At 37.0% G+C, this 20,439-nt stretch overlaps 1 protein-coding gene across 6 annotated transcripts in view; it reads right to left on the bottom strand.

The window, feature by feature from the left end:
• The window catches only part of NSUN6 (NOP2/Sun RNA methyltransferase 6), a 22,319-nt gene extending 1,967 nt beyond the window's left edge, over positions 1-20,352 (bottom strand). Inside the window, exons 1-13 of one of the 6 annotated variants that reach the window (XM_083857702.1) lie at positions 19,711-20,352; positions 19,138-19,268; positions 18,454-18,521; positions 17,592-17,700; positions 16,725-16,880; positions 15,012-15,091; positions 14,180-14,289; positions 11,390-11,543; positions 9,795-9,876; positions 8,672-8,791; positions 5,612-5,756; positions 3,818-3,966; positions 2,856-2,981 (exon numbers count right to left, since the gene is read on the bottom strand). In XM_083857702.1, the coding sequence (XP_083713828.1) occupies positions 2,856-2,981; positions 3,818-3,966; positions 5,612-5,756; positions 8,672-8,791; positions 9,795-9,876; positions 11,390-11,543; positions 14,180-14,289; positions 15,012-15,091; positions 16,725-16,880; positions 17,592-17,666 (1,197 nt within the window). In that variant the 5' untranslated portion in view covers positions 17,667-17,700; positions 18,454-18,521; positions 19,138-19,268; positions 19,711-20,352. Of the gene's footprint in view, positions 1-2,855; positions 2,982-3,817; positions 3,967-5,611; positions 5,757-8,671; positions 8,792-9,794; positions 9,877-11,389; positions 11,544-14,179; positions 14,290-15,011; positions 15,092-16,724; positions 16,881-17,591; positions 18,003-18,453; positions 18,522-18,974; positions 19,269-19,706 lie in introns of those variants that run through there. The other 5 variants (XM_083857703.1, XM_083857705.1, XM_083857704.1 and 2 more) reach the window with 5 other exon arrangements.
• Positions 20,353-20,439: the final 87 nt, after the last annotated feature.

Below are 20,439 nucleotides of genomic sequence, written 5' to 3'. Positions count from 1 at the left end.
GTGCACAGGTTTAAAATGATTAATTGCTCCAAGGGCTGAAACATCCCAAGAAAGCTGTTACCACCAGTCCAGAGGGTTTAGGTTGCCACTTCTAAATGATACAACACTTCTGTGTACTGACTGATTCATAGCTGTAATTTAAGTCAAAAATAGTGAGTCCTTAGCCCATTTACCAGTATCATCAGTAACAGCAGTAGAATACCAGAGACAGCAAGGTTGGAAAAGACCCTGGAGATAATTGAGTTCAGCCAGTGACCCAATACCACCTTGTGAACTGTCCCATGGTACCAACTGCAGCCCAGTCTTCCCTTAAACACCCACAGAGACTGTGACTCCACCTGGGCAGCCCATTCCAATGCTCAGTCACCCTTTCTGTGAAGAACTTCTTCCTAATGGCCACCCTAAAATACTGGGATTCTTCACAGTAAAAACTTCAACTGGAGAGACTAAAAGCCCCAGTCCAGAGTATTTTACTGCCTGAGGAGGCATCATTTAGGCAGATGATGCAGCAGAAAACTCTAACTTTGAATTTTCTAGTCATGTAATAAGACTAACAGGTAAATGGGACTACTGTTACATGTGCATGTCTGTAAGACAGAAAAAAAGAAAAAAAATCAGTTTTCAAGAGACAATATTTGGCTTCAAAATCCTAGAGAGGAAAAGGACTTAAAATATCAGCCTTTTTCTCAATACTTCTTGTGAATAGCCTTGACTGCTCATTTAATACCCTAATTCCTGGAAAAAATTAATTCTTAGCTGGATTGTTCTTTCAATGCATTCAGTAAGGAGATGGAACAAAGTGTGCAAAAACTGGCACTGCAATATCAAAAATAGATCTCCTTTGTCAATCTAATCTAATGTAGTCCATAATGCAGCCTACAGCAGAGTGTTTTTTCAGCCATCACACTTTGCTAGCACATGAGCTCACCCAGTCAGCACATGATGTGAGTTAGCTGCTTAACCACGTACTGCATGCTGGAGATCTGGGCAGCCAAGGGGCTGCAGACTGATTCTTCCTTCCCCTCAGCAGGATTTCAATGGTTTCCAGGTAAAAGACAAACAGAGGTGTCTATTGCAAACTGAGAAAAAAGTAACATACAATGGGAGACAAGAGTAGCAACTTGATGTAACAGAAGGAAGGAAAGGTGAAAGTCTAGGGAAAACAGTGTTCCACAGGTTCAAGTAACTTGCTTAAAGGCAGATCAGTGCCTTCCTCTACCTTTTCATTTTTCCCTCCATTTAAGTTACTTACTGCACTTAAGTTCATCTACAGTATCTCCTGTGTAAACTCCTAAGAGGAAGACTGCACAAAGGAGCAGTTGCTACGTGGTAACCCCCACCTACAATAACAACGCCTATGGCTCCATCTCCTGTTTTTTCCTTGCCCACATTACCAAATGTGCTTCCAGCATCTGTTGCCAAACTGAGGAAGTGGGAAACAGTGGACTGGATAAAAAAGGAGGTGTCCACTGAGACTAAAGAAATAAATATGGGAAATAAATACATGAAGGAACATGATGTAAGTAGACCCTAGACTCCTGTTTCATGTTCATTGGAAAGTATCACCTTAGTTTACACTAGTAGGGAACTGGTTAGAAGGAATTATAAATTATATGTGGGTAAACAGTTCAGTGTCATGTCATTTAAAATTTACTATACCTAAAGAATTTTTACAGATATGGCATGTGTTATGTGTGAAATACAGTGCTTTATTCAAGACTGATATTAGTGATTAGAGAAAGTCTAGCAAGAATTAATCTTGCATTTGAGTTAATAAGGGTTGTGTTTTGCTTTGTCATTCTATCAAGAAGAATTTTGTACGCTGTTAGGTTAAATGTGTAATCTCAGGTGGAGAGATTAGTCTGGAACTGAAAAATTCTTAGTGAATGGATGGTGAGAATACAGACAGAAGAACACACCTAGAAAGCTTTGATTAAGAGCTTCAGTTCTGTTAAATATTTACCAGCCGTCATATTAATTTCTCATTCTACAGCTATTGTACATATTTTTTTTTAATTTCAGTTAAACATGTATCTAAGCTTCTTAAGACAGGTAGCAGTCATCACAGAATGTGTAAGCTAAACAGGGGTCAGTTAGACTTTTCCTCAAAGCCGTGATGATAAACAACTACCCCACCCAGCTGATCTCATCATCAAAGAGCAAGTGGACACGTGTGGTCTGATGACATTACAGGTTACAGATATTTCTGAACTGTATGAACTGTAGCTAGTATAAATAGAAAAATTCTAGTATCTCCCTAGATATTACCTTCTGCCAGACATCTTAATGGTAGACACTGACCCCAAAAAAGACAAGGTACATTCGTGGGATACTTAGCCTGAAATAATTTCTTTCCCTCATTCCTTTTAAATAAATCAAAAATAGCTCCCATACATATAACATCCTCTTCCTTTGAAACACAAATTTATTTTCATTTATGTCCCATACTTTATATGCAAGTCTTCATTACTTCAGTGGCATTAATTTAAAAAAACAACACCTCTCCTGTGAATGGTGCAAAAGAAGAGAATAAAATATATGCATTAAAGAAATTGCAAGAGAAATTCTAACCTGTTTTGCCTATCTTTTGTCCCTGTTGTGTTTTAAAAGACAGTTGTACAGATCCAAAAAACCCAATACACAGTGGGAAACTACTTAATGATGCCTAAATAAGGCTTATTTAAGCACAAAAATATACTTTAAAAAAGCCTCAGAAATCCTTCTGTTGTTTCTATCCACAGCAGTTAAAATAGTCCATGGTGAAAAAAAGATTGATAGCAAATATACCGTGTAACTTTACAGTTACAAAATAAATTCACTAGATTGTGTGAAGTACCCTGAAATTATAGTATTACCTGTGGATGTAGCTGGAGGCATGGGAAAGTTTTCAGGGCCCAAGCAACTTGCTCCTCATTTTCAGAAAGTGTAATTGTACATGTACTATACACTAAAACACCTCCTGGCTTCAGCAACTTCACTGCCTGCAGAGAGAAATAAACAATATTTCAGCTTATTTTTAAATTTAAAACTTTCATATTAAGCAACATTAACTAATAATCCATGTACCTAGAATATTAAAAATGAACACTTAATTAACCTCAAATTATTAAGATACTAATTCCTCTCAGGGAATTCAGCAAAGGATAACATGGATTAGAAAGATTCTTCTTTCCAAACAGGCATTATAGCTCATGCAGTTTATTAATGTCATTGAGATGATTCACCTTGTAAGATTTGTTATTTGTACAGCTCTGCATATCCCAGACAGATTAGATCTGTTTTCACCACCTGCTGCCAACCATAGATACACAATACTTATGTCAGTTAGATTAGATGTCAACTGTTTCCATGTATTTGGCATGGAAGCTGTATCTATGCTGCTTTTCAAGCTGTCATTCACTTTGAATATGTATCATTCTGATTTTGACAAGTTTCATCTTATCCTTCAGCATCAGCCCAAGCACACTCCTTAGCATGTTCCTAAGTCACCTGCTCTGTGACTTAGACCCTTGAGATTATTATAATGTAAAACTGATGAAACAGGGAATTAAAAAACACAAAGATTTTATTTACTATGGATTACATACCATAGTAAATATGGTATTTATGGTAGTAAAAAAAAAACATTTCCCATGCTCCAATGAACTGGCTTCACCTATCAACAGATCTGGTGGAGCTGAGAGGTTAACAGGACCCTAATAGTAGCTGGCTGCTGAAAAAGTAGGGAAAATGAGGTCCCATTTCTTGGATAAGTTTTATGCTGAAAAGCATTAGTGTTTAAGCAATTTAGCTTATCTGTTCAATGTTTAACACATACCACAGTGAAAAGCTTGCGCTGTAGTGGCTGATAGGAGGTCACTTCCTTCAAGGTTGAGGAATAAGACATGTTTGGCCTCTGTCCCATCCCACTACATGGAGCATCAAGAAGAATTCGATCAAATGACTCTGGTAAGAATGGAGGTCCTTCTGTAAAAAGCAGTTAGTAATGTAAAATGTGCCTGTTTCCTTCCTTGAGACTTCACTGAAGGTAAGGAAAAGCTGTTACTGCCTCCTTGACATGAAACATTTATGTGCTGTTGACAGTGTCTGCAAAACTAGTCTCAGCTAGAATTGAGTCTCAACACTGTTGGTGGTAGTTTTCATCTCCCAGAAAACTAAACAGTTCTGTGAGCTCAAAACTGATCCCTCTAGGCAATATTTTTTAACTTAATTTAGTAATTTGACAGTAAAATGTAAAAGTAATCAAAAAAGTTGAAATGTGATTGGTCAGAGGAGCCACAGTTAGCTCAAAAGCGTGCCAGCCTTTACTGAGACAAACTCATTGAGACTGCCTTATAATTGTTGGACTATCTAGATAATAACTATTTCCTCTGATGCAAACATAGCTATATAAAATAAAGCACCTCATAATAACATGAACTACCACATTCTAATGTGTGAGACATGCTGCCTCCATGGCAGAACAGTTCAGTAAAAAAGGACTGTGAAGAGAAGAACCATTTCCAACTATATTTGCTATATGCAGAACTTTTAGTCTGTACCCCAAGAAGTTTCTATTAACAGCCCAGAAGTTTCTATCTCCACAGTGCTAGGGAGATTGGCTCAGCATCACCAGATACTACTGCTGCCAAACTTGTATTATCACACTACTGCTACCTAGCTTGTTCCTGCACTACAAAATGAGTCTATCTGGTTTATCTACCTCTGATCCATTACTAAAATGTTCAAATATGTTATGTGTTACTTGCAGAGATGTAAAGAAAAGCCTTCATTATCTCTCAGTATTACAGCTTGCTTTTGTTCATCTCTGTAATTGCTACTTGCCACCTACAATATTTGATATTCATAAAAAGACTCCTAAGAAAGTACCTTTGTTCCTCCAAAGCAGGAATAACTGCAATGCATAGGGACAAAGGAGGTGAATTATGTAATCTGATTCCTACTTAGGCTAACCAGTGACTGAGATAAAATAGACTGAGAAAGAACAGCATACTTTGCACAACAAACTAAAAATAATCAAGGCAGCAGATACCATTTAAATCATTCCATCATGGGAACAGAACCAATATCTGCATCACTTCAGAAAAGCAAATGAAATTACTTAAAATAATATACACTGTGCTTGTATATAACTTTCCCCTCAACAGCTGAACAAACATCAATGAACTAAACCTTGCAGTGCTCCTGGGAGTTAGGTATTAATAACTCCATTTTACTGATGAGGATTATGAGGCAGAAAAGCAAAGCAAGTCTGCAAAAATTTTTTTTTTTCTCAGACAAGCTCAGAAAATTCCCAGTATGGGGTTAAATGTGATCATGAAAGAAGCTCTAAGGCTTCTTCAGTCTTTGATACTATCTGGGAAAGGAATGCATTTCCTTTGAGAATATTAGGTTGTGACAAGGACAGATAATTTGACTTCCGTATTTTCTTCATAGAGAAGCTGATAATCACAGAAGTCTAGAAAATAAAAGTGCATTCACAGTGCTGAAGCAACTTTCGTAGCTGCCAAGATTTCAAGGACTTGTAGACCTGTGACAGGTTTAATACTGTTTTTGCAAAACATTACTGTTTTCTTCTAAAAGCTACTACTGCCCAAATTGTTTATTTTACCTTGTTTATCCTCTCTCTTCTCGACTGAAAGGGCCTTTGTTCCATCATAGCAAAAGGCCTTAATGCAATTCAACTGTTGCAATTCAGCATTCTGCTTGATCTTCTTGACCTTGTTAGCTATCTTGTCCATGGCTATTACTTCACCCTGAAAAAATCCCAAAGTTTTCATCAAAAGCACAGGGATTAAATGGATGTTTCTGATTTCCTTTCCCCACCCTTGGGCAGTGTAATAAAGCATAGTCCTCCCTACAAAATAATTTTATTCTTAAATCCACACTCTTGCAGTACTTGTTCACACATGGTTTAGTCTGAAGCTGTGCACATTTCAACTGCTTGGCACTGTCACTCCAAGGGATGCTGTAATATCTGACTTCTGGCAAGTGGTTTTGTTGTTTGTTTCTTTTTGTTTGTTTTGAACTGCTTAACTGGGCACTCAGATAAAAATTTAATCATTTGAAAGATTGTAGAAGCCTCAAATACGTGGTAAAATACATCAACAGGTTTTAAATTTGTATGGAGAGGGTACAAAATATGATCAGACTGCAGCTCAGTGCTGAAGAGATGAGGCCCACAGCCATGTCTCTGACTTGCTCAGACTCAAAACACTGGAATACTTGCAGTACTTGCCACTCAAGTTACTTTGGAAAATAGTGTAAATATTAGAATAAATTTAGAGGTGAGGGAAATCACAATTACATGATTCCTTTATGTAAAAGTAAGATTTCTGCCCCCCCAAATAAATCAAGAAAGACACACACCACTACCTGCCATGAAATCTGTGGACACAAAGGAAAGTAAACAGTAGCATCAGTAAAAAAACACGACAGAACAACCCCACAACCAAAAACTTGTACTACAGTTGCTATAGCAAGTACAAAATGCTGAGAAAACAACTTGCTTCTGTAAGCTCTCTAGAGGCTTATAGAAGGGTAACACAGATAGTCTAAGAAGTAAAAAAAAAATCAGTAAAGATAAGCAGTTATCTGTATGTTGTATTAGGCAATATGCAGACCTAGGACTGAGAGGTAAGAATGGGCTTAAGTTGTGTCAATGGTGTCCAGCCTTCAGCTACTGTGAGTCAAATCACCTCCCACAGGTGCTTGTCCCATAACACCATTCAACCTATTTCACATGTACACTAAGACCTGACTGTGCTTCAAAGTTTTGTCTGTTTCAGGAACAGTGGATTTGCTGCACATCTCTGCATGTTGCAGAGATAAAGGGATGATAGAATCATAGAAGGGTTTGGGCTGGAAGGGATCTTCAAGGTTATCTAGTCTAACCCAACTGCCATGGACAGGGACACCTTCCACTAGACCCGGTTGCTCAGAGCTCCATCCCAGCTGGCCTTGAACACTTCCCAGGGATGGGTTATTCACAGCTTCTCTGTTCTTTTCTCCAGAGGAAAGAACAAGCTGGAAGACAAGTCTTCTCCATTTGGCCCATGCCAGCCACTGCCAGAACAACTACTTAAAAGTCATCTGGAAAAAGCAGTGGTCTAGAGTGGGATGCAAATAATAATAAATTCTCAAGCTTTAAGTATTCCTGATTATTATTAAAGAGCTCTTAACATCACAGAGTAATTTTATATCTTGGTTATATAATTTAAAAATAATATAGTAATGTTTACAATTATATCACAAAAAAGTAAGTGAGAATTAAAATACTCTGAAATGTTAATAGTTTAATATGCTGTCTGTGAAAAATTAGTACGGAAAAAATCTGTGAATGGAACTTGAAACCCAAAAAGGAGCCCTTTTTCCATATCTTTATCTTCCATGTCTTAAATTAAAATTATATACTCAGAAAATGAAAATCAAGTGAGATAAATATTCAACATCTGTATTCTTAATCTTTACCACTTCACCTGCAGGTAAGCACTATCAAAATATGTAAAGTGACTAATGGAAAAGCAGTTCTGCAAAGTTACACAAAATGTAGATACACAGATGGAAAAAAGTATAGATGTAAAAGAATCTATGACATAAATATATGATTTGCAGACTTCCTTTATTTATCACACTGAAATTCTTTACTGGAAGCTTTATATATGTATATAATAAATGTCTAATGACTATCAAATGGATTTTTAATGCCTTCTGCTATACTGAGGGAAGAAAACACTTCCACAGACAAACCATCACAGAACTGAATCCATGCCTTTTCTCAATATACCCATATCATTACAGGCTGGGCCTTCACATTTATGCACAGGCAACTGTCGAAAGTACTGCATAATGTAACTGCAAGATTTCTAAACAATCTGATATCTTCCAATTTCAACAAAAATAATAAAGCCTTACAAGATCTGAGGAAATACCATGTGCTTTTCCCCTCTGCTAGAGAGGAGTAACCTGCATTTCTGTATTTCACTGTGCGCATAATACAACATACACAAAGTTGTAATCCTGTATCTATATTCTGATTTTATTACATTCTCCTTTTCTCTTTCTCCTTCTTTCTCTTTCCTTCTACATTATTTTTTGCTTCTCCTCATTTTTATTACTTTCACATGAGATAGTTTTGGATTTGTAACACTACCACAGAATGACAAATTCAGACTAGAAATCCAGCTTAAAATCCTATCTCTACACAGAATTGATCATTTTGACTGAGAAAAATCCTAATTGGATTAGGAACTTTTTCATGAGTTTTTGTAGACAGCTGTGTGTTTCTTTGGCACAGTCTTAACCCCTGATTTTTATGCATCTTAGTTTCATGAATCCAGCATATTCTTCTATAACTATGCATTGCATGGAAAAAAATATGCAATTAAAAACAATTCAATAACATTTAAATATTGAAATTAAATATATTTCAACAGTCAATTTGTAGCAAATAAGGTTTTAAAACTAATGGTGAATACCTGATAAAGACTGTCTGCTGTCTATTTCAGTAACTCTTATGTGTAGCAAAATACATTGGTAAAAAAAATGTCAAAATATTAATTGCTTGCTGCTGTAAATTATCTGTGCATTCTAACAGTTAAGTGAAGAGAGCTGTACAAATGAACAGCAGTCAGACTTTCTTCCTTAGAAAATGCCAAATTACTTTTCTTACCTGGTCATGCATTAATGTTGCAAGATGGGTTGTTTTTCCTCCAGGTGCAGCACACATATCCAAAATTTTCTCTCCTGGTTGAGGGTTTAAAATATGACTCACAACCACAGAAGGTAAATTCTATCATAAAAACAAACATAGGAGAATTCAAACTTTATACCCTGCATCAACTCCTTTATTAAGGAATTTAAAGCAAATGCATTTAAAAAATAATTCATTCAGCAGTGAAGATACCTATGATATTGCTGTCAGTTCTTTAACAGAAAATGAACTATTTGTATTATACATAATGAACAGTTTACATCATAAGTCTCCAGTGGCTCATTTTTTATTTAAAGCTATGTCTGAGTATCTATGACTGAAGTTTAAGAGCTCATGACTGAGGAGACTACGGTGCTAAAAGTCCAAATAAAATAAGCTGATACTGGCACAGAGCAGAGCAGCTCCGTTTATTACAAATGTTTTATATTAACCTGTTTATTGGAACATTTACTGTATTAACATATTGGTGGAGCCAAAGAACAGCAAGATCAAAACACAAAAGTCTAAACTTGCTGGATTAAAGTAGCAAGAAGCTAAACTGTGCTATTAATTGTATAAACAGAACAGCTGCACTGAAGAGGAATAATGTGCAATAATTGTGCACAGTACTGCACCTTAGACAATATGGAAATACTTCCTTCTTAGTTCAACACAAAGGTATAAAAACCTTTTAAAGTTGTCTTTATTACTTAAGTAACAGCTTCAAGTGAATCTAATAATTGGAGATTTTCCTGATTATCTACAGAATTATGTACCTTGCAAGGGGCCCATAATCCAGAGTTCATAGGCAGATTCCAAAACTAGTAATTCTATGCAGAGTATATGTGCAAGACGAATTTCTATGTTTTAAAGTGAATACTTCTTACATTGCTTTGAAATCTCTTATCATATCTCAGACACAGTATGATTAAACCACCTACATGTAGATACTGACTCCATTTTAAATGCTTTCTGTTTCTCATATCTGAAGACTGAATTAGGTGCTACAATGCACAAGGAATGTAGAAACCATGAATGTGTACTAAGAGAATATTCATTATTCTGTAAATAGTACAGACTTTTGGTTTTGGAACAAACATACCTGTAAAAACAAGTAACTAGGGAGCACGTTGTCAAATGAAGGACTAAGGTAGACTGGCTCTATCATTCTTATACCCAGCCCCCTGAAAAACATGAAAAAATTTTCAAAAAATTCAAATACTCAGTTTCATACATTTTAACAGCAGTCAATTAAAATCATTATGCTTACGAATAGCAACTTGAGACAACAATCTTACAAAAATGAAAGAACAACCAAGAAAAATACTTTTTATGATTTTGTAATACGATATTCTTCAAAATTACATCATTAAGTTGAGTAAATCATGGCAAAAAATGCATTACATTATAAATTGGAACCATCTGTAAAACTGCATAAAGCAAATTTCTGGTTCTGTACACAGGAAAAACCAAGTTGTAATCCAAGCCTTGATACTGTAAAGAAATGCATAAAACCAGACCTAAATACCTTTAACTTCAATCCATAACTGCTTTTGGCTAGCCGTGTGTATGCACTAGGGCACTGGCATGTGAATTCCTACTTGGATTTTTCTCCATTTCCTAAATTCCTGAGATTTCAGTCAAATTACTATAGAAATCCTCTATGAAAAACCTTGCAGAACATCGATTTGCCTGCAAAGCTATGGTTTGAAATTAGAAGTCACCTAAAGTTTAAATATGGATGAAATTCTGATACAAACTTGATTGTTAAACCAATGTACCAGGAAATGGATAACAATAAATGAAAAAGCAACACTGAGTATGCAAACAAAGGATTACTAAAGAGAATAAGTATTATTTTGTATATGTACTGGACAGTGCAACAAGAAGGAAGGACATGAGCAAAGCAAACTTGCAGGCACCAGATTTAGTTTTACATAATGCTGTTCCTTGTCACCAACTCAATGGGTACATTCTACCACTATTTCTACTATATTTATATATAAATAAATCAGAAATTCTCTGGAAATATACTTTTTTTCACTAGAATTTTTGTGGTTTGTTCTCAGGAAGTAAAGTCTTGGTCATTAATTTGACATCCATAGTCTTTTACATTACTTTTTATATGTGTTTTAGGTGTCATGAGAGGAATAAACCATATGCTTCATCAACAAAACAGAAAAGCAAGTAATCTTGAAATAGGTGACTACTTTGGCAAGTGTTAGTAATTTTTTAAAGATATTTGACCTTATGTTCTACCCTTTGTCCCACCAAAAGAAAAAGGCCCTACAGATATTTTTAAAAGGTGGAGAAATTGTCAAGGCTGCACTTCTGTTCCGACCCAAGGATGTACAAGAACTTACATTCAACTTACAACTAACAATTATGTTAGTACAATGTAATTTACCAAAATGCAATTTTGCCAGATTGAGAACATTTGTTAGTTCTGTTTTATATTCTTGAACTGAATAAACATAAACTACTAAAAGACTCCCACTTATTTCCTCCTCCCTCTCAAGTAAATTGGTATCTGGATCCCACTATGAAACGAATGACTTCCCAAAATATACTGGAAATCCCAACATGCAAAGCTATTTTGTGATTTCAAGAGGGTACAAAATAATTCCAAGTGTTTTCCCATCTTCTTCCTTCCCTTTGCAAATTTTTACATGTAGATTGCAATTACTATGGACTTACTTCAGTGGGCCACTTGAACTGAAGATTTCACTGCGACTGAGTTCTGAAATCCCATTTCCAAGAAAAACTTTGACTCCATTGAATTCTTTGGCTCCTCTTTTGCATTTCCCTTCAATATCTGAATACACTGAAACCAGATCTCCAGCTTTCACAACTGTACAAAGAAAAATGGAAAGCTTGAAATCATTATGACACTTAGCAAACAGTAGTGACCAAGTAACTCAGGATTTTCAGTAGACTACTTACTTCAACTCTTCTAGCATACCAAAATAAACACTTTCTAAATGTAACCAAAGAAGACCGTTGGTATAATAAAGCTTTGAAGTTTTACACAGAGAATGACAGCTACCAAATGACTGGAGATACTGAGATATCAAGCTCCAAGTCAGGCACTGTGTCTTGTTTTCTAAGAGGGTACACTGCATGAAAATTTCTTTATTTTATTATGGCAGGGTCACCCATAAGTTTTAAGCACACACTTCAGAATCCAGTCCTCCATGTGTGTTCCAAGCACACAAGCACATGAAACAACACTCATCCTTACTGAACAAAGACAGGAGTGTTAAATTCATCTAATGACCTCTCAATAGCTACCTAGAACATAGCTATAGATGCTTTTTCTCTAACTATTTATTGCTTTGACACAAGCGATTATATATTCTTGTTCTGGTCTGGCTCTCTTCCCTTTAAGGGAACTGCTGTTCTCAATAATACTCTCAGAGAGCTTTATATCTCCAATTAAAACCCACCAGAGCAGTGAAGTATGTAAATATATACCAAGCTCTAGAAGTGTAATCCTACAGACTTAATAAACTTTCTGAGTTAGAAAAACAAAGATAGAAAAGGGATGGTTAAAGTGATTTTACAGAATATTGAACAAGCACTATGTGTTGACTGGCTGAAAAATATGCTTAAATAAAGGTATCTTCTGATAGCAATAAAAAATGTGCCAAAATTGCATTTCTGAGATGACTGACAGGGTGGAGGAACAAGAAGATATAACAAGACAAATGGCAGTTCAGTTTCCCAAGAATTCTTGGAATTGTACTAGAAAATATTTCCATTTCAAGTGGCCTTGAAGATGGCAAAATGCCCTGAAATTCTTAAATTATAAGATTTGTTGGATAGCCATTGAAAATATGATTTTTACACTACTTCTTTTTACATATTGTGGCAGAAAAATTATGTGATTGCTCAGTATTAATGTCTTCTTAAACTTCACTGAATAAAAACCTGCAGCAATTTAACTCTTCCACCAAGTATATCTCTCAATATTTCTTGCAGTATTCAAACATAAATTATTTTATTTCACTCTCTGCTGACAATCATTCTTTCAAAATACACTAGTCCTGCATAGAGTTCTTAAGTTTTCTGTAGATTACACCAGCATTCCATAAACATAAAGGTTGGCATTTGATTATTTAAATTAAGCTCAAAGACCCCTGATCATTAGTTTACCCTCATCTGGATTGCAAGTTCAGTGATTAAATATGTGTTCTTGCTGTACTATTTTTTCACTAGTTAGACCATCTGTGCTTAATACAGCCTTGTTATATTTGGCATCAAATGGGTAGCGTGCCCTTTTATTTTCTTATCTGCAATTCCCCTGAAGTGTTCCGTAAGTTTTATAGTATCTTTATTTTCTTTGAATTGATGTTACATGCACAATTACATGCAGCAATTATGATAAATCACTAGCTGACTCAAAGAAGGATTTGAATATTTATGGGGCTGTCTAAATAAGCAGTTTAAACAACTGCTATGCCAATATACTTATTTCATTATCAAGCCCTAGATTGACAAACATTCCTGTTCAGTGAATTGGACTTCAGCACATGCTTAAAACTTCCTGAAGGTTTTTTTCCTGAAAGGAAATGAAGTGACTTGATAAGTGCTTTTCTGACTCATTTTGTTTAATAATAAGAATCAAGATGATCACTAGATGTCATCACAATAGAATAAGAAAGTGAATCATCTAAATTTATACTGATTTTACATAAAGTTAATTTGACATTTAAATAACACAAATAGGTTGCTGAACAAAAAGCATGCATATGTAGACTTTTTTATCTTGTCTCACAGGCACTGATGCGTAATTTCCATTTCTAAGAATCTGACATAAAAACCGAAGAATCTTCTCATCAATGCAAAAAAGATTTTTACTACATCTCTCTAACATAAACAATATCAAATGAATTGCCAATAGATTAGAAAAAGAAAAATATAGGGTTTCTTAGATTTTTAACTTAAAATCTAACAGAATCGTGAAGGTGAGTGGCTTTGTGACTAAGGGAAAAAAGAACAAACCTGTATCTATTAAATAATCAAGGTACACCTAGTCACAATCCAGATGTGGTACCCCATTTATCTTTTTTTACAAGACTGAAAAGCAGCCAACTTTTTAAAGTTTATTCAACTTTTGTAAGTTCATCAATATTGAAAGTTACAGTATTCAGAAGTAAAAAAACACTCTTTAAAAAACAAGTTTTACTTTGAAAATTCTCTTTTAAAATATTTTCAAATGAAAACAAGAAATTGAAATCCTTGAGAACCAACACTTCAGCTATGAATTATATGGAAAAGAGAATTTAAAAAAGGCCAGGCCATTGAGAAATAATTACATATAACACTATAAGTAAAATGAAAAATAGTGAAAATATTTTTAAAAAGTCAGAAAAACTTAAAGTGTCATTACCATAAACCACAACTGTAAGATTAATTTCAGCTTAGAAAATAATTTAGTGTCCCTATTCATTTATCTGTTATCTGGTGTATTAAGAGAACTCTTACATCTTGAGATGGATACAATTCCAGGGACATAAACATGTGCTCCTCGAAGTACTGCATATCCACACTGGGCTCCAACTATGACTTCAGATGCATGTTGCTTTAAATCTTGCCTAGAAATACAAAATGTAGTCGAGTAAAAAAGTATAATGATAAAAAGAAGCCAAATGCCCCCCAAGTAAACTCTAGTTCATAAATATGGATGTTGTCAGATACAGTAAAGAAAAAGTAGTTAACTACCATTTACTACATTTAAAATATTTATTTTAGTCCTAGAGAAATCAAAGGAAACAGTCAAGAAGAAAACCAATCTTCAAAATAATGCAGATTCTGACCCATTCTGCCATTATTATGAACTTGACACAGGAATACAAATAAATTATACTGGGATGGAGAAATAGTCCTCTATCCCTTCCCATGCCAGTTGATTGTGAAGTGATTTTATGTATTTAACAACTGCTGAGTAACTCTTGATTCCACTTGATTTCCTCCAGTGGAAGAAAACCCTGCCCATACACAGCTACAATTCTATATTCCACTGCAAAAGTTTAGTTCGTCTATCTACCACCTACCTGGCCTTCAAGGGAGGATACATGTATGTCATTTTTCCCTATAAAACACAGTCTTATAAATAAGGAGAGAACTCTTATGTTTTCTTGCACTTCTAAGGACTAAAACTCTGACCTGGTTAGTATATGGACTGTCCACCAGGTCATAATACAAATGAACTTGTGCCTCAGTTATAGTAAATTAGTTTTCATAACTATTTAACAAGAAATCTGTAAGAAAATTGAATTACACAGCATTTTAAGGCTAAACACTGAAAATTTCAAACCTGGGTCCAATGACAGGAATTAATAAAATGTCCTGAAGTTTTGGGTGCTCAAGAACTGGAACACGTAGTCCTTTAAATTGCTGTTTCAGTAAGAAAACACAATTAGTAAGCACTACTAATAAACCTAATATTTAAATACTTAATTAAACTGAAAACCATTTTTCCATTCGTAATTTATGCCTATAGAGCACAAAACACAATGCAGTGAAAAAGGTTAAAAGCAGCTGGGAAATAGTGTGCAAGAAGACATTATGTACGAAAAATACTGGCACGAAAGACATTTAATAAATTCAGAAATAACAAGACGACAAAGAGGCTGACTGAGAAGTGACTTCAGGGAGTGGGAGAGTGTTCTGATACTCATTACCCTATCACTGGCTTTTGCTTTCTTCTGGAAGAAGGTTGAGTTGTTGTCAGAACACAGAACACACAATGACACTACCTTACAAGCTTGGGTGTGCTCTGTGCTAACTCTTAGTTAGATGTTACTAGTCATAAGCCACTGTCTAACTCCAATCCTGTATTGCTTGCCTTAACAGCCCAGGCTGGCAATACTTTTCATTTTTCTTGTCAGCCCAAGTTTGGATACTGATAGCTGAGTTATCAGTTTAAAAAAAAAAAAAAAGGCCATTTTATACAGGTTCCTGGATTTAAACAAAATTATGTCTTCTCATGTGAGCCTTCTAAAATATAACCTTAAAGCATGTAAAACCATCTAATGAATAAGTATTTTCTCTTAAAAAAGAAACGATCCAGGATCATACTTCCGTTCAAAAGTGTTATGTGACTTCCTTTCCTAACATGAAATTACACTTTAAAATACAAGAAGTTTGTGAAAAGCTGGTCCTGACTCACTTTTCAGCAAAGCCTTTTCCCTTGAAGCAAAATATAACCCTGCAATACCCATTTCCAGAATTCTACAATCAAGCTAAAATTAGCAAAGCTCATTACCATCCCAGTCAGCAGAACACTGTCAACTGCCTCTGCATCACAGAAATGTCTTGGCTCCTGTCATGCAAAAGCTCCCTGTACACCCACTAGCATTAATAATTTACTTAAAGAACCAGATCTTCTTAGACAGAGTGAGGATCTAGGACACAATTTCAAAATAATACATTTCTTAAACATAATGGTTTATGCGTTATCAGATAAATAAATGTTTAATTAAGATAAGTAAAAATCCAGAAAATCATATAAAGATAAAATACAGGTTTAGAAAAAGAAAATACAGTGGGCTACAGGGCATCACTGTGGCTCCAGTTTCCAAAACATACCAATTTTCTCACTTTCCTAAACAATTTCTCCAGTAAGACATGCAGGCATTCTCCTTTATTCTTAAACCAGTGTTCTAAGCATGCCGAAGACAGCACGCTGAACTACCCCTTTTTATCTGTCATCTTTTCTTATAGACATATGACACCTTTACATTATTTACCACAGCAGTACCTCAATCCTATCAAGGGTTTGGATCAGCCATATGAAAAAAGAGTTGGATGTCTTTTCCCTTTGTTATTGCCTTTCTTGGAGGGATGAGATGAGGGATACTGGTACACAATGAATTTTCATTTAATGTTTAATGCTGACAGGAGATCAGTGTGATTGTATGGTGTTAATACCACGGGATGCATTGATGTAAGTTTACAGTAATGAAAAGGTCTCCTGTTCAGATGAAACACCCTGCTGTTTTTGCTACAACAAAGAAATTGCACAAACCTTCTGGATCTCTTCAAACAGCAATTTTTTCACATGTTTCACTGAGGCCAAGTGGGTATTTACTCTTACAGATGTAAAAGCTGGTGGATGAGATAGATGACTTAACAGAGATTGGTATTTATTCTCTGCCTCCTCTGTACCTAAAGCAGTGATAAGCTGAAAGTGAAAGAAGATATTTTATATTAAGAGATTCACACAGAAGCCTCTTGCTCAATGCAAAAGAACCCCACTGAATAAACACTCCATAGAAACTGAGGGATATGGTTGTGTGATGTGCAATAGTGACAAGTGTCTATATCTCAAAGCCTAATTCCACTGGAAGCCTTATAAATTTCTTGAGAAATACTTATTGGAGAAACAGATGTGTCAGCAAAATCACTGCAAATGGTTTGCAGCAAGAATCAAAACAACTGCTTGAAAGCCCTTTGCTATTGTACATAGACCAGCCCTAAGGAAATGGAAGAGTAAATTCAAATCTATGAATCTGTAGCTTTCATACTGATAAGAATGTACATAAAAAGCAGTTTTTTAATACTTGGCATTAGGAATTAATAGATTGTCTGTAGTATTCTATACTGGGGTAAGAGAGTATTTCTTGTCTATATTATATGGTTAGTATGTGCCTAATTATCTATGACCCACTCTTCAGTGGAATCCAAAACTGAATTTTCTGATTTATGCCAAATTTAATTTAAATATTCATATGCTACTTTGAGCCAATGGGCATAAGTACTAATTTTATATTTTAAATATAAAAATATTTTATGTTAAATGTGTTTAATGTGAAGACAGTATTTTATTGTAAGGCATTAAAGTTACACAGAAAATTATTAATTTTTCATGGCTAGGGGTAACTATTCCACATACCTCACTATTTCTGAACACTTTGGTGAGATACTCTTCAACTTCATACTGGAAAGCAATTTTAGGGAAAAAGGACATCTTTCTTTTTTTCTTAAAATCTTCTGGCAAGGAACTGAAATAAGCAAAGTATTTTTTTTTTTTTTGTGATTCTTATCATATTCTGTAAGTTTATAAATGTACCATAAGATGTACCCACAAACTAAGCTGTTGGTTCTGTTTCTTCATATTTTAATGATCCCATTTTATTGAACTAAAATTTCCAAATATTGGTCAGGATATGACTGTAACACTACTCTCAATTACAGAAATTCTCCTAATCCTTAAAATAAATCTTCAAGGTATCTGGTGAAAAAAGTACATAGAATAAAGGTACAGGAAATTTCAAGATGTTGCTTTAATTCCTCTTGAAAAGCCCAGCTATAAAGTCTTGCTGTAGCTTAGCTCTGATAAGACTTTTTCTTTAGCATTTTTCTGTGTAGGTAATAAAATACAGCTATCTTCCAAAATGGTATCTACCCACCCCTCTATTATCTGTATTTTGAAAAATTATATACACTTCAGTCTGAAATGAGACTACCTAAAAACTTAAATTTGCTTACAACAACTTAAATGGAAGGGAAAAGAGAACATCACTCAAGGTTTACGCCACTCATAGTAAGGAATTTTGACAATTGAAATCCATTTTTATTGTACTAAATATACTTAGACAAGAGAGATCAGAATGTTTGGTATTCATTTTATTTGAATAAGAGGCTATTTGTCACTTTTATAATACAAAACCCCTCAAAAATATTTTTTTGTTTTTAGTATTTCTGATTCAATTCAAATCTTAATGCTAGAAGAATGTGACCTCATGTAGACTTACTTTTGAGTCCAGACAAAGGCAAAGTTTCATGCTTAGGAGTTTCAAAGTCTTATTCACAACATAAGCCGCTATTGAAAGAAAGAAACTGCAAATTAATTAACTTCTTTTTACAGTCTAATAAGATGCCAAGAATCTACCTTGCTATTGCTATAAAAACTAATAGTAGTACAATAATACTACAATCTAACACTACTAAAACAGTCGATACAACTGAAATCACCAAAGCTGTTTTAACATTTCAGAAAATGTGACTTATCATGTGCCTGCTGTGCTAGAATGCCTACACTAAAAGCGTGGACAAAACAAAAAAACAAAAAAAACACAAAAATACCACTGAAAGATCCCCATATGGCTCACAGTTGGAAAGGTTTTTCTTCAGAAGCATAATAAACCAGCCTTTTAAAAAATCCCACACTTCTAAAATTTTTAAAGAATTGGAATCCTGAAAATAATTAAGCAGACATTTGAAAATTGGTAGAAATGTGGTGTTAATAAGCCCTATGTGTGACTTCAATACTGACATTATGAAGCAATCTTCCAGGCCGGCAAACACAGCCGAGGAGGGACAGAAGATGCTTTCAAGTCCATATCCAGCGGGAAGCCAGGCTGCTGAGGGAGACTGCCCGGTGCCCCGCCATGTACAAGAGTCAGACTTCAAACGTTCAGCAGGAGGCAGGCTCGTACCTGAGAGGAGTAATTTTTTTCTCCAGACCTGCTGTGCCGTACACCTTGCCCCAGAAAAGGCACGACGGACTTCAGAGGACAGCCGCTGATTTTCAGCGGGGAACGCGATGCCGGGGCAGGGCTTTGATCTGCTGCTGATCATGAACACATGATCACGAACGCACATGAACACTGCGAGCGGTCACACGCAGCCAGCAGCAGAGATGCCGAGCAAGATTTTCAAACCTCCCTGCCCACCCTTCCCACTCGAGGAAAACAACAGCCGGGTCATTGTTGCAGGGAGCGGAATATGGGAGCCCCTCTTTTATTCCCTCGCCCACCCGTTACTGAAAACACCAGGCAGCGAGGAGGAGCAGGGCACGTAGCTCCTGGCAGCCCCGCCGAGGCCCTGCGCCTCAGCACGGAGGTACCGGGACGCGCCGCCGCCTCAGCCCGAGGGCCCCCGAGGCACACACGGGCCCGGGCAGACCGGGCCGCCACGAGAAGGGCTGAGCGCGGCCCGGCCCAGCACCGGCGTGTTTCACCCTCCCGCACGGACTGCAGCCCCAGCCCCACCGCCCAACCCGCACCTACCGCCAGCGCCCGCCGGGCCCGCCTCCTCCGGGCGGCCGCAGGAAGTGCCGCCCGCCGCTGTCGCCCTGGGAGCCGGGCCCGCCCCGGGCTCTCCCCACGGCACGGGAGGGCGGCAGCGGGGCCCGCGGGGCACCCCAGCCTAGCGGACCAGGCGTTGTAGGCGTTGCTGACGTTGTCGCTTTTTTTTTTTTTTTTTTTTTTAATTTATTTGGTTTTCTGAAATTCTGCCGAGTGAATTAAAGTAACAGGTTTTATACCTAAGTGCCCGCGGGCTTGCTCCCAAGGGCGGACCTTCCCCAGGTGCTGCTGAGGAAACCCGGGTGGGGACCGACGCCAGAGCGCTCAGTACACGAACCCGCTGCTCTCACAAGTTTTACTATACACGGGAGGTGTACTGCCTGCCCTGAAACCCTCAACCCTTCCCCGTGCACCGGCCACAGCACCGCCGGCCTGAAGGACACGGGCGGCAAAGGCGCACTACCAGCGCATCCCAGCCCGGCACCATCACCGCGGCGGAGGCCAAGCACTCCTCGCGGCCTTCGCCTCTTGCAGGGCGGCTCCGTCCTTCCCACCGTGCCGCCCCCAGACAGGCCCCTCGGCTTTCCGCCACCCCCGGCGTCTCCTCGCATCTGTCGCCGCCATGACGCCGCAGCGCCGCGCGCGTGCCGCGCCGAGAGGCGGGGCCGTGCCGGGGGGGCGGGGCCGTGCCGGAGGGGCGGGGCCGTGCCG

The sequence above is a fragment of the Zosterops lateralis genome (assembly GCF_965231275.1).
Source record: "Zosterops lateralis genome assembly, chromosome: 1".
NCBI classification, from domain to species: domain Eukaryota; kingdom Metazoa; phylum Chordata; class Aves; order Passeriformes; family Zosteropidae; genus Zosterops; species Zosterops lateralis.
The sequence above is the reverse complement of the archived record's forward strand: the minus strand, read 5'-3'. Positions and strand labels throughout refer to the sequence as shown.